Raw genomic sequence first — 26,863 nt, 5'->3', positions numbered from 1 at the left:
CGTTTGGAGTGGGCCAATGATCACGTGAATTGGAACAATCAATGGAGGTCTGAATTGTTCATAGATCAGTCGAGATATGAACGGTTTTTGGATATTCGGCGTGTTCGGATATGGACCCATCCTCTGGTACCCAGAAATTGCATATTGTTTCAGGATTCATCCGTCCAGAGGTGGTACATTTACTAGGGGAGACATTTGTTTGAATGGACGTACAGAATTGTTGATGCATAATGCTACCATGAATGTGCAAATTTACATAGACCAATTTGATGACAACGTTATTCCATTGTTTCATGCTGCTGTTATAGGCCAAATTTCTTGTTTTTGTACGATAATGTGTCACCCCCATTGTCCATAAAGCTCTGGACATCCTCGATATTTCGTATTTGGCCTTGTCCTCTCGGTCACCAGACCTCAATCCCCTTGAACACGCTTGAGATCAGCTACAAAGAGCTTAAGATTCTCACCAATCACCTCCTCATACGCATCAAGAACTCAGACGGCTTTTACCACAACTCTGGAGATAAATTGATCAAGGCTGCTTCAACAATCTGATCGAAAGAATGCAAAAGCGTTGTCAAGCTGTGATTGATGTTCGGAGAGTCCGTACTCTTTACTGAACTATATTTTTAAATTTTTTGAATGAACTGATTTTGTACTACAAATACTAAAATCAATTTTCAACTGAAACTGTGAAACTCATGAAGGAATAAGCAAAAAATAATTTAGATAAGTGAGTGAATATTTCAATCTATCATATTTAAAAAATTGCTCAAAAAAATGAAAAAAGTCTCAAAAAGCCCTGAATTTTCTTAACTTTTGTGGAGCAGTATACATATGTCTATATATTACAATTTCAAGAATTGGTTTCACACAAATATACATAAAGGTACATAATGGCACAGAATTCATAAATAACAAGAATCTTAATTTGTTGATTGCGCTACCTGCAGTAGCAAAACAAAATCTAATCAGTCAATACACCAGGTTGGGGGCAAAATTTGCTTACTGAAAATGACATATGCTCCCTCTATCTATGTTTATTACTCTGAGTTGTCGATCAATGATGCCAACTGTTGAATGAGAGACAATGCGTTCCGGTATTTTCTCGAATGAAGGGGTGTTGGGTCACAGGTGCCTCATTTCTTCGAGTTATGCTTTCCGGTCGGTACGATCCTGGCCGATTGGTTTCCCAACAAGGTGCAATTCATTAAACTTTTGACGGACAATACAAGACATCATAATTTTTTATCGGGCCTAAGTGGCAGGTCGGCCGATTTATCAGCCATTAAGGAGCCTGCTTGACCTACAAATCGGCATTCATTTTGATTTCACCACGGTCGATGTCTTCTTTTTTCGGTTGTGAATGCGTGAGACATAAAAGGCGAAAGCCTGTTTCAGCGATTGTCGATATTCTCCGAAGAGCGATAAGCCAAACCGCAAAGGGCTACCGGATTGTGGTAGCACTGGTTTGTTATAGAGCTTATACGGTGTTTGTATAAAGAATCGTTTTAAGATATTGGATATTTTTTTGAAATTTTCTTCATATCTTCAGAAAAAGAAAATTTTGAATATGAAAAATTCATAAAGAATTTTTGTATGTATTTCTTCACAAAGCTAACATTATAAAGTCACATGATAAGTTATATGTATTTATATTAATCACGAATTTGTGAAAATTTTCAAATGATTTCTTATTTTAGCCGATAACGATTAAATTATGTTCATTAATTTTAATAATAAACCTCTGAAATCCTTCAAAGTTAATAGAGGGTGTTTCTAAATTGGAGAAAATGATATTTCAATAAATATAGTCTTATAAACATAAGTCTGTGAAAGATATAGGGTGTTGAAGTTTGAGTTTTGTTTTTTTCTCATAACATCTGCAGTCCACAAAATATTTAACTGAAATTTAGAATATAATATTTCAATTTGAAGTTTACATATGACAATTTTAATTTCGAATCTCCAGATGATTTTTTTTTTAACATTTTCCGCTGTTTTCCTCCAAACATTTTTTTGGAGGGACCACTAGTACTTTGAAAAAATTAAAAGAAATTTCAATCTAGTACTAAATTTTTCGACGTCTTGTAGATTTTGTCATATCTGCTACGAATTTCGAGAAAAAAATTCAAAACGGTGTTAATTATTGGTTTTGGTGCTTATTCTCCCGAATTTTTGCAATGATCCATAGAGATTAGATAAACTGGTATACTTTTCACAAAAAAGTAAGACCACCAGGAACACCCTGTTTCTCGAATGCAAACCATTTGCGGGCTCATGTTCATACAACTGTTTTTCTTATGATTAACTAAGGAATCTCTCATTTTCGTTTGAAACTCCAATTTAGGGACATCCTGTATTTTTTTTGTAATTTTAGTAGTTTGCCTACGTTTTTTTAGGGGTATATAAAATCAAAATCGAATAAATAAGTGCAAAATCACCAAAATTATTCAGATTATCTCCGCCCACCTAGAATATCCCAAAATCATCTGTACATAACAAAATGTTTGGTGTTCGAACCTGAGATCTTTGGACTGTTATGCCATATTTCTGATCACGTTTTCACTGCATCAAGATACATTTTCTGATGTACAAATAGTTTTGTTGTTTTTACCTTCATGGAATTTGAATTGAATATTTTTGGAGAAAAAATGGTACGACTCTGCTTTTCTCTAATTAAAAACTATTTTTGAAATTTCATTTCTGAACAAATTTGATCTCTTGTTTTTACTTTATCCGCCGCATGGTTTTCGCTTTAAAAATGAAAATTGTTTTGATTCAGGGACAAATTTCCAAAAGTGTCATAAAGTGACTATTCCGTGGAAATTGCTTGCGTATCGGATGAAATTAAATTGAAAGCTCAAGGTTTGAAAACGAATGAGAATTCCAATAAGACATTTTTCGTCGTTAGATTTAAAAAAAAAATAAAATTGCCTCAAACTGAATACCTTAAAAAACACGATGTCCATACAAAAATCAACCTATGACTTTAAGCAATTTTTTCCTGAAGTAAAACTTTTTTATTTTCAAAGCGAAAACCATGTCCAAGTGAAATCAAGATATTGAATTTGTTCATAAATTAATGAGAATTTCACAAATAATTCTTAATTTGGGAGAAGGCTATGTTGTATCATTTTTTTCTCCAAAAATATGCGTAATGCAAAACTTATACATACGCCACTGCTGAAAATTAAAAATTGTTTCTACATCAGACAATGTATCTTGATGCAGTGAAAACATGTAAGTACCAAATCTCATAAATATCTTCAATAGCCTAATTGTTTTCTGGAAACTCAACTACCCTGTTCTTCAAAAGTGAGCACATTTACGACATACTTTCACGTGTTTTTTTATCTTAAAATGTCTAAAATTTTAGTATATCATTAAGGATCATCCTGTATACTGTTACATAGTCTCTTAGGGCGCAATTAACGCATCAATAAATGAATGCTCATTTTCAAATGTTATTTCTCGATTTGGTTTTTTTATTAATACGTCCGTTTGCCATCCACAGTACTCAATTGAGAGCTTACCTCGTAAACCCTAAGAAATTTGTAAAAAATTTGGTACAAAAATTAATTGCTAGATGAAGGACAAATGGCTCCTTCTAGTTCAAAAATGCGGCCCATGAAATGCTAAAAATCAAGTAATGAAATAAAGTAATTGAATTAAATTTCAAATTTTTAACATTTTCATTCGGAATAACTAACATGTGGAATTCCTTCGCTAATTATTTATGTTGTTTCATATATTCATCATAGGAGTCTTCAACAGAAATAATTTATATTCTGTGATGATAGTGGAAATTATAAACCATAGCGTAATATCGTATATTTTTACATTTAAAAAGTTAGTAGTAAAAGTAGAAACACTCTGTATATCAGCGTTTTCTGACTCGGAAAATCCCAACAATTTAATGAGAAATAATCAAGCGAAAAAAAAATTCCGACACGCTTCCACCGAAACAACATCCACCTCTTCAGGGGACATCTATCGGCCTCTATTGTTGCCAACACAACGCTGAATAAAACATGTCAGGTACCCAACATGAACTCCCGCGAGTTCGAATCTCTTAACCCCATATATTATTTACAGGATGATGTCATTGAACGATGGTGAATTTGTTATTCTAAAACGGCTTGTATTTTATCGTGTCCATTTCTGAAATATCTGCACGTATTAGTCCTGGCAATAATATTAAATATATTAGCGTGTCATGTTTTTCGAATTGATGGCGATGGGACCCTTCAGGTGCTCGCTAGTAAAGAAGGCACGTCTAGGGTTCCGCGGTTTATGATATTACACATGTGCGATCGATTCTGATTCGGAATATGAATGTTCATTTGGAGAAAATATGCTGATTGGGGAAAACATACGTAGGCGAAAAATTTTTTTGTTTTTGTTAACTTCGATAATTGTGTACTTCGTTAACATTTCTATTGTTGGAGTTTTATTTTATATTCGTCACTTTTTCATTCGGCCGTTAGCTTACAAAATAGTTCGAAAAGTCGTTCGAATATACTTTGGAGTGCAAAACTTTTGAACGAGTTGAAAACATTTTCGTTCGTACACATATCAAATGTTTACAAAATAAAAACATAGAAATAACGGGTGTTTTTTAGCTTAATGAGAAGTTTCAATGCTTTTTGTCTATGGTTCAGATTGTCAAACTGTGTTGACATTTCTGTTCAGTAAGGTTTGGGAATTCATCATGAATTGTTTAACGTCAGAACAACGCCCCAAAATTGTGGAAATTTCTTTGAAAAGAATGAATCTTTTCGCGAAATTCATATAGAGCACTATTTTACTGTCAACATAATCGGTCTCTATTCATCATCAATTCGTGCAGTTATTGGTCGTTTTCGCACTAATTTTACTCTTCTCGATTAAAAAACCTTCAACAAGACAAAGAAATGAGTACACCCTCAGAGTAATAAACAGATAGAGGGAGCATATGTCATTTTCAGTAAGCAAATATTGTCCCCAACATGAACTATCAAATTTGAGATGAAGCGCGCGGAAATGAAAACATATCAGTGATACGATAATTCACTCAATTCGCGAATTTCTCCACAAAGAACGCACCTCTATATTCCATAGTGAACTAACATTTAATATTAACTCAAAATATATTGAAATAAATACCCTAATATATCAGAAATTCAGAAAACAAACCTTGAACGCGGCAAACTACGTGAAACGACCGATGACATTAGGAGAGCAAAAGTTGCCAAACCTTGGATTTCAGCAAAATTGTCTTCAGTGATGAAGTTCATTCCTAGTTAAATGGCTTTGTCGATAAAAAAAATTGTCATATATAGAGCAAAGATTATCCTCAACACATTAAAGAATTACCATAGTTACTATTAATTGACAATACTTCTTGGATTATTTCAATGAAATTAACTAGGTAAACTTTTTTCCTATTTCGTTTCATAATGGAAATACAGGCTGATGAAGTGCAGTACCTAGGTAAATAAAAAATGAAGAAAGAGAAAATGGTCGCGGAATTCGGAAAAAATAGTGACAGTTCAAAAACAAGAACGGACAAGTCTGTTCTCTTCAAATGTTGAAGAAAAATTTTGTAATTTCATACCTCATCTAATGAGATATCTACCTTTTACGCTTGGAAGCATCTCTGATTTTTCGAATTTTTGTACATGTTCAGACACGCAGCTAACAGGAAAGGCCACGCAAATGCTTCAGTTAACATTTTTTTCTGTAATAACAATTCATCAACTACTAATCTAAACATTTTCAGCCTCAGTAAAATGATCCGAAAAATATTTTTTTACGAATTCCGGTGCCATTTTCTCATCAGTAATTTTCTCATTTTTTTTTAAACTGCACTTCATCAGCCTGTATTTCTATTATTGAACGAAATAGGAAATATGTTGTATCTAGTTAATTTCATTAAAACAATCCATATTTGTTATATTTAAAGTTGAATACATCTGGTAAAATTACATATAATTATAGGTTTTGGTGCAGCATATGGGGTATCTCTTTATATTAACAAAATGCTAAGGCACCCCTAGTAAAAGTAATTCAAAGTTTAATCAAACACTTCAACTCTTGTCGTAGTAAAATAATGAAATTATGTACCTATCCATTTGTCATTCCAAAATAAATCCAGTCCGTATTGTTCTTCGTGAAGTAGCCAAACAATATCATCTACCATTCAGACAACTACGACTTTGTTTCCTGCCACAGTAGCGTATCATTAATTATATTCTTCGTTTTCGTCAGTAATTAATTTCCTTTTGTTAACATATGATATCATATTATAGGGTCCCTATAATACTCCATCATGTAGGACATTACAGCAATTTCCTGTTCAGTTTGTTCATTGCTTGAACAAAGACTTCATATCCGTAGGTGACTATTGAAGCAGTGAATAAATTGAATTTGACACACTGTCATCGAAATTTTCGAAATAAATAATATGGTAACTCGAAATGATGACGCAGATTAGATTTATGACTTTGACGAGGTAAATCGTTGATCTTACCGAGTCCCAATCCCAGAAAAACAACTTATACTGAATATTTCCCTCCTGTCAAAAATTCTATGTAAATGGAATGCAATTATCGAAAATTACAGCGAATATTTCCCTCCTGTCAAAAATTCTATGTATTGGGAGAACAATTATCGAAAATTACAGCGAATATATCCCTCTTGTCAAAAATTCTATGTATATGGAGAACAATTATCGAAACTTACAGCGATAATTGCATTGTAGGAAGCGAAACAGCACTGCGATAATTGTTCTGTTCATAGATGCATAGTTTCTATGCATCTTACACAGTTCGAATCTATGGCATTCAATTCTAAATCAGTTTGACGAGTAATGTAACAGTTTATTCGGGAAATTTTCCCCCGAATTACACTCGTGCATCAAAATGACCGCCGACCGGATAATTTCGCATTCCAGCGTGTTTTCTTTGAAAAACTGCATTCGGTCATTTTCATTTTCAAAGAGCCCTCCACCTTCGGTGTCGGGATTTCTCCAAAAATGAAAATGAACTCATGCAGTTTTTATGACAACACGCTGTCATGCAAAATTATCGGTAATTTTATGCACTTGTGCAATTACTTACGATGATTGCATTGTAGGAAGCGAAATAGCACTGCGATAATTGTTTCTATGCATCTTACACAGTTCGAATCTATGGCATCTATGGAAATTATGTCACTTTCACAAGTAAACAGTTTATTCGGGAAATATTCCCCCGAATTACACTCGTGCATCAAAATGACCGGATAATTTCTCATTCCAGTGTGTTTTCTTTGAAAAACTGCATTCAGTCATTTTCATTTTTAGAGAAAAAATTCAAAAACGAAAATGAACTCATGCAGTTTGTATGACAACACGCTGTCATGCAAAATTATCGCTAATTTTGATGCACTTGTGCAATTACTTACGAATATTATCTTGGAACCGTGAATATTCGATTTGGCCGTCGACGTGGAAGCATGGCCGGGATATCTCCATGATTTTCTGCACTTGGGATTATCGAAATGAAGCCATTTTTGTCTCCAGTGCGATGCAGAAATCCCTTCCGTCTTTGCCTTCACAAGCAAACTCCGTTCAACATCTTTCGGCTTCAACTCGTACGGCACACAATTTCCTTGTTTCTGAATCATTCCCATGACATCCAGGCGTTTTGAAATGGCTTGTTGCGTCACTCCCAATGATCCTGCCAATTCTTGTTGCGTTTGACACGAATCTTGATCAAGTAATGCCTCTAATTCTGCATCTTCCAAAACCTTCTCTCTTCCACCGCCATGCTGGTCTTCGACGTCAAAATCACGGTTCTTGAAGCGTTGAAACCACTCTGGGTACGTTCTTTCACTAATCGCGGCCTCACCATAGGTATTTGAGAGCATTTGATGAGCCTCAGCCGCAGATTTCTTCATAGAAAGGCAGAAAATTAAAACTTCCCGCAAATGACGAGAATTTTTCTCGTAAGCTGACATGTTTAATCGAGAATATTGTACACCTGATAGATATTTTATGTTATTGTTTCGAGTTGTGGTTTCGTTCCAAAAAAAACCTGACTTTTTTCTGTAAACCAACAATTCAATACCTACTCTGAAGATTTCAAGTCTTCAAAGCTTTCATTTCGAAATTAAATGATTAACGTTCGAGTTCAAAAAGGGACCACGACATGGCTGAACCGAATCTATAAGCAATATAATCCTCGTCACAGTAGACGATACATTTTGTTTATCAGAAAATAACTAAGTTCTGGCAATACTCAATACTGGGATCTTATTCAATGTCTCAATACTGCGACGCTGAACACTTATTTATAATATAAGTGCAGAAGACATTGATGCTTTTCATGAGTTCAACATTCAAAAACTACATATCCCCAAAATGTCGAGTTTTTGAATGAACGAGTGTTAGAATCAGCCTACTGTACTAGTAATATACTTTTTTCTTTTTCTACTGAATTTTCATTGGAATTGAAAAAATATTTCCATAAATATCGTTCAGTGATTTTAGCATTGAAAAATGTTGGTTGGTACAGAACTGTTTTCTGTATCACAATTATGACAGATACCTAATAAGATTAGTCCGTGAAAAAAAAATTTCGAGTACCAACATATAATAATGAAATAAAAATAATAAATATGAAATCTGTATAAAACTGAGATATTCCTGCACGATTTTATTCTACGGATTTACAACAGAATTAGAGAAAGAAACTTTTCATTGTCAGCCTAGAAATCAAAACCAATACTGTCCGCTTCTTCAACGTTCAACACAGATTGATTTCTAGCCGGGGAACAAAACCTTTGCGATTCATTACCCGCCCCCGCAGTCAGAACGACATGAAAAGTAATTAAAAACAAACATGATTGATGTTTCTGCATATTATGCAGTCATTAGGCAATTGTACAACACTGCGTCGCAATAATTAAAACCGTCTGGCACAATTAAATATTGTCGTGTCATAGGTCGTCTAACTGTGATTCAGCCGCCATTGCAATCGGTAGTACGATTAATAATTGGCCTGTGTTCTGCTGATAACCGCTTATAATTTATTAATTCATTCGTTGACGCGATTGAATTTATACATGAGCCATGAGCGGGAATGAGGAAAATAGCAGATTCGTGACGTTATCTGGGAAAACTCCGTTGTTTTATCCAATTGTGTCGTAACTATAGCGACCGGATAGCCAAACAGTGGCGTTAGGAGTCGTCTCCTATTGGCCGATTCATCGTGGAACAATCACTGCTATTGGCGTAACAGAAGCCACTTAGCATAAGTGGATATCTAAAGAGTTTTACAATTAGAGGTTTCAATTTGAATAAACACTTTGGGTAGTTGGCATACTAAGAGCTGCTTTCAACAGAGATCACAACAAAAAAATGAAAACCATATCATCAATATACCGGTTGGCCCACCCCAGACGCTGATCTCATTCTGAGGGAGTACGAGTAAATAAAGAAATTTTGAAAATCATTTTTTGAAATGTGTATAGGGTAGTTAAAAACACAATTCAAAAATATGTTTCTACTTAGAGGGTACCTATTTGCAAACAAAATTAGAGACCAAGTTACAATTTTTTCATTGCACACCTTGTATATGAATGAAAAAATAGAATAACAAGCTCAAATAATGATGAGTTTCTTCAGATCACTCATTCTTAGAAGCACCATTTACGAGTAATTGGCGAAAAATTGAAAATATGGAGTTTTTTTAATTGGTAGGTAATTAGTGAAAAGAACATAGTTACGCTGCCGATGCAGACAATGTTTTTTTCGAGTAGACATATTGGCTACGTCTATGCAGAAAAAAAAATTCAACTTATACCTACAGCGTGATCATTATTAATATTCAAATATTAACTACAAATAATGGCCAATTTGCTGAAAAACTATGAGGTTCAGTGTAATGAAACAATGAAAGCCTAATGAAAATTGTTTCGAAAATAATTTTTACGTTCAATGAGATATTAAAATAAGACAGGTTGTGCAATTTGAAATAAGGAATTATTTGGCCATTATTCGTAGTCAAAATTTGAATATAAATTATGATCACTATGTAAAATCCAGAGTTGAAATTTTTTCTGCGTAGAAGTAGCCAATGTCTTCAATAACTTCGAAAACAGATAAAGTGATCTAAAGAAACTCGAAATTTTTGAGCTCGCGATACCATTTTTGAATTCATATTCATGTTACAATGAAAAAAGTTTAAAAGTCTATATCTTTATTTTCAAACAACCGGTATACCAATATGAAAATAATTTTAAATTGTTCTTCTAATTACCCTATACAAGGTGTCTACTTTAAAAAGTCCAGAACTTCAAGGCGAGATTCTACATGTGATTTCCAACAAAAAATGTCATATAGGTAACACATCATGGTCGAAATATTGACGATAATTCTTCAATTCAACCTTTTGTCCTTTTTACGAAATATTTGAACAGATATCCCAAAAAAACGTGAAATTGGCAATAACACAAGAATTTTCTTGTCTCAAAAAATTCCTTACTGCGGCCGTTTGTAAGCAAACAAACATGACTATTCTTAATTGAACAATATCAATCATATTTTTCAATAGGTTTATCGAAGAAAAATGAATGATGTGCCAAACGATTGAACTAAATTTTATTAATGCCTATTATAAGAAAGAAGAGAGAGGATAAAAGTCTGAAAAAACCCACTATAAATAATTAAACAATTAACTCATAGCTAATGTTCGTAATATATACGAATTATGTATTATGTAAATGTTCAATACATTTCACACATCGCACATCGTTTTCTTACTGAATCTACAACCCTGCGTAGTTGAGACCGTTTTTGACCTATATCTACACAACTGATTCTATTTATGAGATTATCTTAAGTTTGAACGCGTATTTGATTAAATTTCCTTTTTTATGTCTAGACATAAAAATCCAAAGGTGTAAGATCGGGGCCTCTTGGTGGTCATATTAGGACCGTACCTTCCAAAGTGGAAAATACCTACTGTCATCCTCCATTCAAGACATGAAAAGCGAAGCATTTTGAAAACAATTCATTTTAGGCATTTAGGCACATGTCTGGATGAAAAATGAAGACTACGCACTGGGGTATCCAAAAAAAAATTTCAGGGCATTCCATCTGAAAAAATGGATTTATTGACATTTTTTGAGGTCGTTTTCTAAAAACCTTAGTGTCTTCCGGACCACCAGTAGATTAATTTATGAACTCGCAGAAGACGTGAAATCTTTTCAGGAACCCAATAAAAAATAAATCTGTTTTCAAGATTTCTAGTTTAAACCAATATAAACATGAAATGTTTGTGGTCTACGTCAAAATGTAGCACATATATAAATTATGACAAGTGGAATATTTCAAAATCAGAAAGTCATGGAGATGAGATATAAGAATTTTCATCTGAAAAAACAGTTTGGTATCGTATTTTACCACTTTCGGACCAGCCTGTAGAGTTAAAAATACAAGCTTATGTTCTGAGTACTGTCGATTCCGTCAAAATTTGAACATTTTCCTAGCCCAAAATTTACAAGGGTTACCGACCGATCGAGCACTATTAACTCACCCTTTATACCTATCCATTCTATCCTGAATTCTTAAACAAAATTTCATATTCCAATTCAAACAACTACCACTAAAATCATATGTAGAAACTACCCCCCAGATCCCGTATCATTCAATAACACCTATTTCTCACACCAAAAAGACGGATGATTGATTATCCAGTACAAAACTGGACCACATGCCAACTGGTTTAATAACGTCTTTGATTTCTCTTGATTGTCCAAACCAGATAACAACAACACAAACACGAGCAGATATATGGAAGAAATGATACATCCAACCACAGTAATCTAATAAGAAGATAATATCGTCATTCTCAGAAGGGACAGTGAGGAATTATTTTTAACAAAAGAATGATCCTCATAAGTCATCACAAGAGGAGAGATGTGAACGTTTTCAATCTTCTTGAAATCTTCATATCATGCCTCCATTCTTTCCTTTTCTGTAGATGTGGATATATTCTGTTGACGCATTCGTTCAAATAATCTATTTACCTTTGACATACAGAGAAGGTTATAAGTATCGCACATGATTTTACCTATAATATTGTTATAATTTGGCTTGGTTTGATTTGGACTTTATATGTGTTGTTAATTACCTTTCGAATTTTGTCCTCCAATACTCTGATTATAATTAGCCCATTTTAAATTGGAATTTATTAATGATTTGTTAGTTGGACTCGCTGATTCGTTATCAAATTCAATCCTGGATCAAATTTTTGGAAACTGGTTTGGACACACTAGGGTCTACTTTATCTGAAATGTTGTTGTTTTTATTTCGTTGAAAGCTCACATTATTTAATTCCAATTTACATTTTTATGAACATACTAACATTAAAAAATGCGTCAAACTATGATTGCCTTTTTAAACCAAAGATTTTTGTTGTCGTGTTAACTGTTTGCTTCTGTGCTTCTATAAGAATGAAAAGTAATTCCAGCTCACATGAAAGGATCCAAGTGTTTCTTCAATTTTAATGTGATTTGAATCTTGTTGATTGGCTCATCATAGATTGACAGAGGATCCCAGAGGATAACGTGAAGTTGTTTTTGGTCCGGAGATCAAGATAGCATTGCTATTGTTCCAAGGGCGTAGTATTGGGGGGGGAGGGGTTCTGGAAGTAATAATATTTTTTCTGGAAGAGTGCCCGCTCTTTTTGGTGAACCACTGGTAGTTTAGAAAAATGTAAAAAGAAACTCTGGTCCAGTACTACACTTTTTGTTTCTTGTTGGTTCTTGTCAAACAATTCTTCTTAATCCTCAGGAAAATTCAAATTATTATAAGATCCAGTAAGCTTTGATGAATAAATAATTAATTATGAGTTTTGGTACTCATTTACCTAATCTGTAAAGGAGATTTTTAAAGATTCGATAAACTGATATAAGCATTACAAAAAATTAGGACTACAAGAAACACCCTATATCTCGAAAACTAAGCGTTTGCAGGCCCAGGCATAGGACATTCTATTCTTAAAATTATTCAAGGAATTTCTCATTTGTCTTCGTACCTCGAATTTAGGAACACCTCGTATAAAGAAATGACTATCGAATCGGTAATCAAAAAATGCTAACATTTTGAGTAATTTTTGGTTCAAACTTCGTTATCAAACCTTTCTTTCCCACATTACAGATATGAGTAAACGTTGTCGTCAAAAAAAATTTTTCGATTAGGCACCCCCCGCCCCAAGAAAAAAATAGATCCACGTCGCCCTATTCATCTATTAAGATATGCGCTAACCATATAATTCCTGACTTGTGATGAGAAATAACGTGGTGCGCCATCATGTTGGAAAATGACTCCGTTACGAGAGATATCTCCTCGACATTGAGGCTTCCTGATTAATCTATCACTATGACATTGCGCACCACACATTCAAACTGGATCGTTTCTGAAATCGTTTTCCTACCTAAGCAAAGAGATTTTTACTGTTATCAGAGGCACTTATGCCTGATATTATTTATTCCATCTTGCTCAAAATTTTAAAAAATTACAAGCATAGTTACTAAATTAAAACAAGCGGATATTTTTTATATACATATTACAGGAAAAATTGAATTATTGATTACGGACATGGAATTCTTTTTTACAAACTCATATCTTCAATATCTCCAATCATCAAGGGCGGATTTACGGGGGGTAATGGGGGTAATTACCCCCCCCCCATGAATATCGAAACCCTAAAAAAAAGTTACGGAACTTGGTGCACATAAAATATATATCATGCAATAATTTCAAATTACTAATTTCCCAAATATTACAATCAATGACAACGTTATAAGCAAAAACCTTTCAGCACAAATTAAACTGAAAAAACGGGAAGCCTATAGCTATTGTAGTTTTCGAAATATCGCTCGATCAGCCAGAAAACGGACCAAGTGAATACGTAATCTGTATTTTGTTACAAAAATGCTTCTATTAGGACGTTCTGGTTTCACCGACGACCTCTCGGATTGATCTGAATCGTTTGTTTTTGTTTATTACATCCAGATGAAGGAGAATAAATAAATATTCGTCGTACTCTTTGAGGGCTGGATATTTCAGTGCCACAGATGGATAATTGCACACACTTGCCGAATCTTATCGTATAATCCGTATAAATGTTCGGCATCAGCAAGTTGTAGAGAACATTTTTTTTTTCAGTTTCTTCTCGTACCTCGTACAGTAATTAAGCCTATTTAGATTCGAACGCGCATACGAATAAAATCAATTAAAATGGATTTCAATTTTCCCCTCACATCTACTTTCAGAATTCAAAAACTTAATATTATTTGGAAATTTGGATAGAGTTTGACGAAATGATATATGTACGAAAATATTTCAACTAGTGGCCACCCTATGTATTCTGTGCAGGGCCCCCGCAAGGGTCATCAACGCCCGCGTGCCGAAAATATTTTGGCGCCCCTTAAGGGGGGAAAGTGGAGAAAAACGTCGCAGGATAATCGGCAAAAAATGTTTCAGTTTTTGTTAGGAATTTATTTGTAGAAGGGTTAAAAAAACTATCAGCAACCTTTATAGAATGCCTTAAGAACATTTTTTAAATGTTTCATTATTTTATTCAAGCATTCGATCAAAACCGCATTTTATTTTAATTTTGTAATGAAACTGCAGAGTTTTCAAAACCTGAGCTTTATTCTTCTTTAAATTATTCATAATATTATATTAAAATATTAATATTATTATTAATAATTATTAAATATTATTCCATACTCCCAGCCATCTTCTCCCTTTGTTGAAGTCTAGCTTTTTTTTGCTCTCGAAATTTTGTATCAGAAGGTCGTTTTCTCTTGTATGGCTCCTAGAATTTAAAAAAAACTTGATCCAAAATTGGTAAGGACATTCACCTATGATTTACTTTGCGCCATCCCTTTGAGAATAACCCGTATGTTTTCATTTTTATGAATTTTAACCTTAAATCCGAGCCTTTAAACCTAAACGGAGTTAATATTAATAATAATAATAAGTTAAGACCGATCTGAAGCACATACCCTGTTCCTGTTATAATAATTAATTTTTGGCAAAGATGACATATAATTTTTTTAGAATGTCAAACGGCTACGAACAGCAAATAAATAATACAGATCCAGGGTGCATATTAAAAAAAAATTAAGTATAATATGATGGTGGCCCCAGGTAACAAATTCAAAATATCAAGGTCGATTCAATTTTTTCACGATTACAAACAATACTTCCCTCTTTGTAGCAAATAAAAATAATATTATAGTATATAGGTATGGGCTAATTTAGGATGTGCACCATTTTAAACAGAAAAAAAAATATCGAATTTTATAGATTAATAGAAATGCTAATACTGTATGTGGATAGGTACTTACCATTTCATAAAATTTAATTTAATCACAACAAGAAACAGTAAAACAAACCAAAATTACACAAAATACAAATCTTTCCAATTATCTGAGTATTTTAATTTTTTGCGTCTTGACCTCAACCCCTAAACGTTTCGAAACAAAGTAACTATTCTTTGGATAGGTTTCTGCTGTTATAGCATAGCAAGCAGATTTTGGTTGTTTCAAAAATTCTCTGTAACATGTAGTATTTTTCCTACAGATGGTGGCGAAAGTTTCAGTAATTCCCCTGGCTAAAAGCTATCGCTTCGGTATTTATGATTTTTTATGTGTACCATATGCGTTTTAGTGATGATCGAAGAAATGGTGCCCGCCGTCCGGTGCAAGGTGGTCCATAAAGAAATCTCGTACCGACAAAGGGATGATTATTTATGATTTGTTTACTCGAAAAGAATCGTATAATTGCAATCTGTGGCCGAGGTTATTTTATAGGGATTGTGACGTTCGGGAACTTGTTTGGATGTGTAAAAGATGTCTTTGCACGTTTAAAATTGTTGAAAAAATTAAAAAAATTTTTTCAAAAACTTTTGGTCTTTCGGATTTTCATGCGGTCTATAAGAGATTTTGGCGCCCCTTAAGAGTGGCGCCCGCGTGCGGTGCACGCGTTGAACGCGCGGTTGCGGGGGCCCTGATTCTGTGCATCTTGTTTAAGTCACTCTCCAATAGTTCAATTACTAGAACTAATTATCCATAACACGTTAGAAGATTGCTAACTATACCTACCACAAGAAAGCATGTTATACTGTATCAACATGAACAGAGGCAGAAATTTTCACTATTTATTTCTCAATTGATCATTAAAATTAAATGGATAACACGAATTAGAAAAACGTTGTTATGAACTGAAACTTGGTTTGAATGCGGATAATGGATATACAGGGTGAGTCAAAAATGTGTACTGAGCCTTCTGGGAGTGATTCAGCTTTTCTTGGGCTATTAGAGCTGATTTGTTTAATGCGACAAGCCCTAGCATTGTCTAACGAATATTGCTATGCAACAGCAATACTTTTCACTTTGGAAATTTGACAAAATGAAAAGCAGACCTCTGGTGTTCAGTATAGTACATATTACTGAAATGAAAAAATTAATCATGAACCCATACAGGGTGAGTCAAAAATTTGGGGCGAGCTTTCTGGTGGTGATAGTACATGGAAAAATAAGTATAGTTTGATGAATAAACTTATGGCCCAAAATGCACATTACGGGAGATATATCCTTCCAAAGTTGATAAAATTAAAAATATTTCTCCACATAACTTCTAAACGGTTAATGCCACCTGATTGAAATTCCGTGCATAAATGTAGGTTGTCAAAATACATTTTCTTATTGCACTTCTACATTTCTGATATTGTTATAAAGGGTGTTTTAGAGAGGGAGTTATGATTTTTTTGGAACAACTTCTAAGGTTATCGATTAATCTCGCGATGAATGAATCGGCTGACATCATGTGATTGCAAAAACTCAAATATCTAGAAAGCGGTTCAATTTTTTGTATTTGGATAAGAGTACCTTTTTCATGTAATTTTCTTTGCTTCTATTTTTAAACCAAAACGAATACCACGAAGCAATTTGTCCCAAAATAATCATGACACACCCTCTAAAAAACCCTATATAACAATATCAGGAATGTAGAAGTGTAATAAAAAATGTAATTCAACAACATACATTTATACAAGAAATTTCAATCTGGCATTCACCGTTAAGAAGTTATGCGGACATATTTTTTTAATTTTATCAACTTTGGAAGGGTATAAAGGTGTTTTTTTTAGAGCAGAGAACTTTAAATTGCAATAAAACAACGATGATTGACGATTCGATTAACATGAATTGTATTTATCTGCAAGATAATCTTGTGGCATTACATTTTAAATATGATTTCTGGCATATTATTATTATTATCCGACTTTTGCCTATACGCGTAGGATTTATCCTCGCCGTCGGCTTCTCACTCCTCGCTAAGAGGAACATTCACTCAATCCCAGATATTTAAAATATCAGAAGGGTAGAGCTCGGTCGTGTCCGGTCCTTGTGGTCCCCCTGGTTGTCGTCGAACTTCTGGTCCTCTTACACGCGATCCTTGGACCTGTCCTTCGCTTCCTAGGAATTTTCTCACCGTCCTTGCAGTACCTAAAAGAACAGCTTTTTGCATTACATTACATATATACTCACTAAGCCCTAGTTGCTTGATATTTCTCTTGAGATTTTTGGGTACTATTCCTGTTGTTGAGATGATAATTGGAATACTTCTCGTTGATATCATTCCCCACTGGCGCTTTATCTGAAATTCGAGGTCCCTATATTTTGAAATTTTTTCGACCTCTTTTTGACGCAAGTTGTTGTTATTAGGTAATGCTACGTCGATGAGTATAGCTGACTTTTGATGTTTATCAACTAGCAATATATCTGGCCTGTTGTGAGGGACTGTTTTATCAGTCAAAACTGTACGATCCCAGTACAGTTTATAGCGTTCGTTTTCCAGGATGGTCTCCGGTCGGTACTTGTAGTATGGTACTTTTCCAGATTGAATTAGTGTTAATTTAGTTGCCATTTCTTGGTGTAATATCTTTCCTACTGCATCGTGTCTCTCTTTATATTCATTTCCTGCAAACATCTGACATCCACCCGTGATATGTTGTATTGTCTCATTTGTTGGACACCCATATCGGCATCGATCGTCGGTAATAGTTCGATCCTTTATGATATGCCTGCAGTAATTTCTAGTTGAGATCACTTGATCTTGGATGGCTAAAAGAAAACCCTCTGTTTCTGGGTACATTGCACCTGATGTGAGCCAATAGTTCGACGCTTCAATGTCGACATGATCCTGGTTCACCTCGTTGAAATGTCTTCCATGCAGGGGCTTCTCTCTCCATCTATCCAATTTTTCTTGGTTTGTCTGGTGGTTGTATGAAAATTGCTCCTTGTGAAGTTGTAAAGGTGTTGATTCGTCTGCTTCACACAGTATTTTGTAGAACTCTGATGTACTTGCTTGATCTCTGAAGTATTCCCGTAGGCTTTCTATCTGCCCACTAGCAAGTTCCATGATGTCCGTAAGACCCCTGCCTCCTTTATTTCTCGGCAGTGTAGTCCTCTCAATGCTGCTTTTCGGATGGTGCTTGTTTGCTTTTGTCATCAACGTTCTCATTTTACGTTGCAAGTTTTCGATGTCTGTTTTGCTCCATGGAACTATACCGAATGAGTATGTTAGTATTGAACATGCATATGTGTTGATGGCTCTCGTCATGTTCCTGCTGTTGAGGTTTGTTTTTAAGATTTTTTTGGTTCTCCTAATGAACTCAGTCGTTAAGTCTTGCTTCATTCTTTGGTGGTTGATTCGTCGGTTCTGTTTCATTCCAAGATATTTATAAAGATCATCCAACTTCATTGCTTCTATTTGCTGTCCATTTGCGAGAGTGATCGGTTCATCTTGTATTCTTCCTCTCACTACGCTGAGAGTACGACATTTGTCCAAACCGAATTCCATACCTACATCTTTCGAAAAATGTTCCACTAGTTTGACCATAATTTCTAGGTGGTTCTTATTGCCTGTTATCAGTTTCAAATCATCCATGTACAGCAAATGATTGAGGGTGGTAGTATTATTATTTCCTTTAATGTTGAAACCCTTTTCAGTAGCGTTTAGCTGTTTAGAGAGTGGGTTCAGCGCCAAGCAGAACCATAAAGGGCTCATGGAGTCACCTTGGAAAATTCCCCTCTTAATTGGAATCAGTTTGGTTTTTATGTTTGCCGTGGAAAGCTCGATGTTCGTTTTCCAATTGTCCATTGCAAGCTTTAGAAAATTGGTTATAATTGGATCGATCTTGTATATCTCCAAAATTTTCTCCAACCAGCCATGTGGAAGTGAGTCGAAAGCCTTCTTATAATCAAAATAAGTCATGAAAAGGTTTCTATGTTTCTTGAAGGCTTGGTTGCATATGATGGAATCTATTACCAGCTGTTCCTTCGATCCTTGTGCATTCTTGGAACATCCTTTCTGCTGTGTTGTTATTATTTTATTTTTCTCGCAATGTTTGTAGATACGAGATGCTAAACATGATGTGATGATTTTGTATATTGTTGGTAGGCATGTTATAGGTCTATATTTTGATGGATCCATAGTGTTTTGAAAATCCTTCGGTATTAGGTAAGTGATACCTGTTGTTAAAAATGTTGGCATTTCTGTTGGATTATGTATTATGTTATTTATGTATTCGACTAGCCTGCCGTGCAGACACCAAAACTTCTTCAACCAGAAGTTGTGAATTCCATCTGGGCCTGGAGATTTCCAATTGTGAGTGTTCTTCAATATTTCCTGTAGTTCTTCAGACGTTATTACACTATGTGGCATATTTTCTATGGTCTCACATGATTTCTCCTCTCTTCTTATCCAATGCGCTTTGGAGTTAAAAGGAGTTGGTGTTGACAGTTGATCGGTCCAAAAACTCTCCATATCTTCGGCGCTTGGAGGACTCACTAATTTAGTTGACGTTTGTTCATTAAGCATTCTATAAAAGTTCTTTTCGGAGTTTTCAAAAATCATATTGTCATGTTTTCGTTTATAGCTCTCATTGTATCTTCTCAGTCGTTCAGAGTATACACTTAATTTTTGTTTGAGTGTATCTAGAGTTTCTGGAGCACTTTCATTGTTGGCGTCGTAGTTTGCATGTCGCCTATGGCGATCCATAATTGCATCCACTATTTTCTGTAGTTTTCTCGACGGAGAACCTTTTTCAAATTGTGTTAACCGTCCTATATCTTGTCGGAGGCTATGTACTTTTGCTTCTAGCCTATTTTGCCAATGTGGTTTGTTATGCTGTTTTTTCTGTGCTGGTTGCTCACTTCTAGGTTTTGGCTTCACACCGAGCACTGCTGATATTGTAGAGGCTGCACAGTAGGTAATAAGATGCAATGACTCTAGGTTTTGGTCATTCGAAAAAAACGGTGGAATTATCTCTTTGTTCATTATGTGCAGAATATGTGAGAGTTTTTTCGATGTCTTCAGTCTAGGAAGAATTGGTCGTTTAAGAGGATCAGTACCCTCGAATTCTATAAAATATCTATTCATTGTAACAGATAATTGCTCTAATAGATCTCTTCGACTTTCTTCTCGGTTTTCCATAGTCGCAGTTTGTATATTCCGCCATTGCTCATCTCTTGCTAGTGCCAAATCTCCGCTGTTTTGTTCCTCAGTATTAATTTGTGCATTGATGTTGTGTTGGTTTTCAGCACAATCGTAGTTTTCTTCAATTGTCACTTCGTTGTTAGTGGGGTTCCTATTCTGTAGCCTCAGTTGGACTTCATTTTTTATTGTGTTAAGTCTCTCATCGGGTACAAGTTTATTTCTCAATATGACCCGGTATTGGTCGGCTACTCTTTGTTCAGAAACTTGAAGTTCGGGATAGTTTCTGTGGAATTCTGCAAACAGCTTTTGCCGGTAGCCTATTTTATCCTCTTCCATATTAGTTACTTCATAGTATATGCGCATGATCGTTTCATTTATCGAACTTGTCCATTTCATGCGTCTTCTTGGTAGACCTGCTTGGGTGAGTGCTGGTTGGGGATCCTGCACAGCACCTTCAGCAGTCGGAGAAACTCGTGTTATTCTTCTCCTAGAATTTTGAGATTGTGGAGGCGTAGCATTTTGATCGACAGACGCCCGTCTCCTTAGCACTCTGTCACCGACGTCCCGCATACTGTCATGTCCAGCGCCGGCTCCAGACACGCCCTGACGAACCTCAGGCAGCGGCTCTATATTTCGATTCCTTAAATTCACCATCATTCATGGGTTCCTCCGTGTCGTGGGGGAGACGGCCTTTGATCGCTTTTTACGATCCGCAGAGCTACGGTGGGAGAATTCTTGAGCTGCTTTCCACACGGCTTCGTCCGTTACCCTGGACAGGGACCCTTCGACAGGTTACAGCTTCCCGGGTCAGGGAGCTCCTGGAATCTGCGGTGGGCAGGAGTCGATTCAACTCTCCTGATAGGTGAATCGCTAGGGATTTCCTACCGCTACCCATTATTATTATTATTATATTATTATTATATGACCGCCACGGCTGGCTCGGATGTAGTCCAATCTGGACGTCCAATTTTCTATGACTTTTTCCTACATTTGTGGCCGTATATCGGCAATAATACGGCGAATGTTGTCTTCCAAATGGTCAAGGGTTTGTGGCTTATCCGCATAGACCAATGACTTTACATAGCCCCACAGAAAGTAGTCTAGCGGTGTTAAATCACAAGATCTTGGAAGCCAATTCACAGGACCAAAACGTGAAATTAGGCGGTCACCAAACGTGTCTTTCAATAAATCGATTGTGGCACTAGCTGTGTGTGACATGTTGCGCCGTCTTGTTGGAACCACAGCTCCTGGACATCATGGTTGTTCAATTTCGGAACGAAAAAGTTAGTAATCATGGCTCTACACCGATCACCATTGACTGTAACGTTCTGGCCATCATCATTTATGAAGAAGTACGGACCCATGATTCCACCAGCCCATAAAGTGCCCCAAACAGTCAGTTTTTCTGGATGTAACGGTGTTTCGACATACACTTGAGAATTAGCTTCACTCCAAATGAGGCAGTTTTGTTTGTTGACGTAGCCATTCAACCAGAAGTGCGCTTCATCGCTAATGGACGTAGTGCGCGATAGGTATTCCGCACAGAATCATTATTTTCGAAATAAAATTGCACTATTTGCAAGCTTTTTTCAGGCGTGAGTCTATTCATGAATTGCCAAACCAAACTGAGAATAAATCACTTGATAGCTGTTAAATCGGTCGCCATCTTGAACAGTAATGCCAACTTAAAGTTATGTAGCTCGAAAAAAAACACCCTATATATCCCTTAATATGTATTTTGGGCTATGAGGTTATTCATCAAACTCTACTTATTTTTTTCGTTTCAGTAAAAGCATACTGAAAACCTGCTTTGCATTTTGTCGAACTTTCAAGAAAAAATATTGCCGTTGCATAACAATATTCGATGGACAATGCTAGAGCCTGTTGCATTGAACAAATTAGCTCTAATAGCTCAACAAAAGCTGAATCGTATAAATCTTTTCTATTGAGAATTGAATAAGAACCCGTGATCCAACTGATCTGATAAGATCGATGATCTATGATTTTAAGTCGTGTGGCCCTTGGCCCATGCACATAAATATAAAGGTCAAATCTTTTCCTGCCCAATTCGCAGAATTTCCTCAATTTACTAAGCCAACTGAGTTTCCCATTTTTGCATTACAACCCTGTATGCAATATTTCCGCACAAAACCAAACCCCCCATTACTCTACCGGCAGTAAATGCCGAAACTAATCCTAGACGATCGATTTCGGCTCTCGATTCACGTAATAGACCACAGAGCGACCCGAACTGATAACATCTGAAAGATCGAAGATATCCTACGCCGATCTGGCCCCGGGGGCACGCTTGATCCCCGATTTCGGGCAGTGGTGGGGCCTAGCCGCGAGCTCGGTCCGAAATCGCCGACCAATCGAGCCTCATTCACTCAGGTGTCAGGACCGCGGCAGAAAGTGAGTGAGGTGAACCGAACATAACCTATTCTGCGTCCGATCGGCTAGCGCGAACTTCTGTGACTCCTCCGCGAATGTATTTCGTGTCCGTCGGTCGCTGGATATTTTCGATACCGTGAACGCCTTCACATTCTATGGATTATCGTTTTCAGTGAGGTGATTTTCTGTGGATATATTTGAATTTATTTGGAAGTGAGTTTTATTTTTGGATGTGTTATGAGGAAGAAATGTTATTGGTGAGTTTTTATGACAGTCGATCGCGAAGGTTTCTCAAGATTGATATTTTACGTGGAAAACTTATTCGGTTTTTGGAACCTACGTTCCTACGGTATTTACGTTGAAGAACTATCGAGATATCGTTACTTATTATTCTTTGTGGTTATAATAATAATAATAACATTTTACCCAACAGAAAATTTCCCAATAACAGGGTAACATATTGGCAATGAAAAATATGAACAATTATTCAAACAAAATTTAATGATGGTTTATCACACTTGTTATTGGTTATTTAGTTCAATGATTCAATTCCGAGAAAAACATTGCAAGTTTCACTCTACTGATCATTATTTCTTATGTAAAACTCCACTCATATAAAAAACTTACGCTGTTGTGTTTGAACACAAGTTTATCCCTTCCGAATGAAAGCTTCAACATTTTATGACTTCTGAAGCAGGGGCTATGATGTGAAAATGTTGTTATCACTGATGGTATCAATGCATACTTGTTGAACTTTATCAACAAGTCATTGAATATTGTACAATCAACACAAAATACAATACTAAAAATTATCCTGAAAAAGAAAACGGTTTTCCACCGATGAGCTATATTAAGAAGCAAATGAATCAAATGTCAAACTATTAAACCTACGTCTACCAATGTTCGAAAAGAATGTTCAGAAATCAAACCGGAAAATATTAGGATAAACAGTTCTACCAAAAACTTGAGGATAGTACCTATTTAATCTTTCGAAAGAACATTAGCACAAATTCTTTCTCTTCGGTAACAAATTTTCCAACCTTTGATTTTCACCAATTGTTTCAAAACAGATTCCAAAAATGAAGAAATACAATACTGAAACAAAAAAGTATATTAACAATTGTCTAGAAAGATTTCATGCTATACTGAATTCAACTTCAATGTACCTAAGTCTACTTTTATGCATAAAAAACATACCATTGTTTGACGTCTTCTCTCCTGTGTCATACTACCGGGCATTAAATTGCACAATATTATAAATCTGATAACTAGGGGTTATTTTGTTTTTTTTTCCCGATTTTGAAGTAATATTATATTTTGAATAAACTTAAAATTTCTGTAATCGGACAAATGACAGACAGGCAATCAATACCTAGGCTAATTTTTTTAATCTTTGAATTCATTATAGTAGCAATAATTTAAATATTTTGATTAAACTGTACTCTAATCTGAAGGAAATAAAATTGTATTGAATTGAATATGTCGTCAATACTTCGATAGATGAATTATCCTCTGATTTGATTTCTCTATTTTTACGTTCAGAATTCAAAGATAGGTTTCTTGAGCTAAAAGGGTCACTACAGTGTAACAACTGATTTTCCAAAAACTTTCTTGCAAATTGTAATCATTATAATGATAATGACTACTTTAATCCATTTTCTCATTCTTTATCTTCATTATTTAATCCATTTCCTTTATTCTTCATTATTTAATCCATTACTTCATTATTGTGTTAAAATTAGGAAACAAAAATTAAAGGCTCGACTTACTAGATCCAAATTGTTTTTTCATAAATAGCCCCCCTACGATGCATAAATTATATTAATTGATCAATTATGTTAGCAATTTCTGATTTGATCATAGTTGAGTTCCTTGAATGATAGTTCATGAAAATTTTTAAATCAAAATTTAATAGCCACTACGAAATAAACGCATATTATATTCTTAAAATTTTATTGTAATTATAGTTTAGTGAATATATTGAAATAAACGAAACAACGTTTTGTATATTGAACATTTGGAAAAATTAACATTTAATTATCATGCAATCTATACCAATAATAGTCAAACTGGAACATTGAAAATATATAACTAGAGAAACATAAATCAAGAGAGTCAAATCATATTCTCAATAATAAAATTCTTATTCTTTTCTCAGTATTTGCCTTAGCTGTTGTAATTTCCAAGTCTTAAAATATCCGACTTCACATGAATTGCTCTTCAGTCATTTCTTTTATAGTTAAACTGTATATAAAATTTCAAATTTATAGTCTATGCGTACACGAACGAAGTCAAATGAAAAATATTGTTAGAACTGAGAAATAATGAAAAAAACAAACTTTTCAGGCAACCCCAAATCTTTTGTTGAGATATTATTTTTCATAAAGTATCATGAAATTTCCTACAACACTCTGTATAAATTTCTGAGTGGAAAAATTGAAGGAAATGTTTTGCTTGTTCTTTAAAAAACTGTTTAGTCCAAGCATGAACAGTTATATATCTACTTATGCATATCCTCAAAGTATTGTAAACTTATAATTAATAATATTCAAATCGATTCCATAGCAAATTCATGCATAGGAATGGGAATTTCATGTTTCTACATCATAAACAATTTTTTTCACGGTCTCCATTATTTGCCAGGATTGATTATAGAATTATAGTTGTAGGTTGTGCAAAAATAATATTTATCTCTGAATATAAATTATGGGTATCAAATTGTATGTCTCAGCGCAGATCTAATCTTCCAATTTGACATAAATTTCACAATTTGATTTATCTAAATGGAACTGACAACATGAAAATTCAATTTCCAATCTTATGGACTAAAAATGATATTTCGAAATTCGATATTTATGCGATATTTTGGATAGTAAATTTTGTTCTTTCATTTTTACGGTAATGTGTTTGGATTCTTTCGTCAATTCTATTTTGTTTTCCTATTTCGATATTGTTATGTGGAGATTTCAACGATAGGTCAAGACAGTAACTTCCCGAATTGATATTCTGATCGACTCTTCTGCATCACGTAATGTGTATGTTCTTTTTGTGTGTTGTCAAAATAGAAGAAGAAATACTTCGAGATTTTTCAATTTTTAATTCATTGAGTAAAATCATTTGTTTGTATCAATTTCGTTTGGAATCCTTTGTATATTCCATTTAATGGCAAAATTGTCTTCAATTCGATATATTCTATGAGATAGAAAAAATCCAGGCTTATTATATTACCTATAATGCGTTGTGTTTTTTCCATTAAAAATATTTGGGATTGTTTGAAATAAAACTTCTAAACTGTCTCATAAACATCGAAGTCTCATCATAACTGATTGAAATTCGTTAGTTATATTTAGGTAGTAGTAAAATAACAAAATGAATACTGATGCTGAATCAGGATCAAATTACTACAGGAACATAAAAATGCCAGTGTTGAGCAATATCAGTATTTGAATGATCAAACTCTCAGAAATTTCTAACTTCACGTCAATGAAGTTCCCTGAACATGATTTTCATCACGATGTCTGTAATATTCGAGTTTTGAGCCGATGATGATCTCAAATCTTTAAATTAAATTCTGTCCAGCTCGCTAACTCTCAAACGAAAAAATCTATAAACCTGAAATTTTCGAGTACAAAACCTTAAAAAAATCTGATCTAATTGAAATTTTGCTTGTAGATATAAAATGACAATTTCAAGCTGATTTTCTCATCATCAGAACTAAGTACCTATATAAAATTCAAATAAAATAAAAAAGTTAGGTAATATTTTGATCTGGCCTAGTTGAAATTAAGCGTGCACAGGATATCAGATAACACATAAGAGCGAAAGTTTTTAAGGGCGAATCCTTACCGAAAATTAAAGTTCTTAGAACTTTCCTTAAAAAGTTATACGCTTCCAAAAATAAGAAGAAAAATTTCATCTTTGTTATAG

General features: G+C 34.7%; 1 protein-coding gene across 2 annotated transcripts in view; it reads left to right on the top strand.

Annotated features, from left to right (window-relative positions):
* Positions 1-26,863, top strand: part of LOC123673508 (dendritic arbor reduction protein 1-like) — a 475,514-nt gene that overhangs the window by 416,908 nt on the left and 31,743 nt on the right. The window contains exon 1 of one of the 2 annotated variants that reach the window (XM_045608028.1): positions 22,918-23,193. The exons of the other annotated variant lie outside the window; for it this stretch is intronic. Within the exon in view, the coding sequence (XP_045463984.1) occupies positions 23,167-23,193 (27 nt within the window). The 5' untranslated portion in view covers positions 22,918-23,166. Of the gene's footprint in view, positions 1-22,917; positions 23,194-26,863 lie in introns of those variants that run through there. 2 annotated transcript variants of the gene reach the window in all.

Source organism: Harmonia axyridis, chromosome 2 (assembly GCF_914767665.1).
Source record: "Harmonia axyridis chromosome 2, icHarAxyr1.1, whole genome shotgun sequence".
Lineage (NCBI taxonomy): Eukaryota > Metazoa > Arthropoda > Insecta > Coleoptera > Coccinellidae > Harmonia > Harmonia axyridis.
This window is presented reverse-complemented; position numbering and strand designations above follow the sequence as displayed.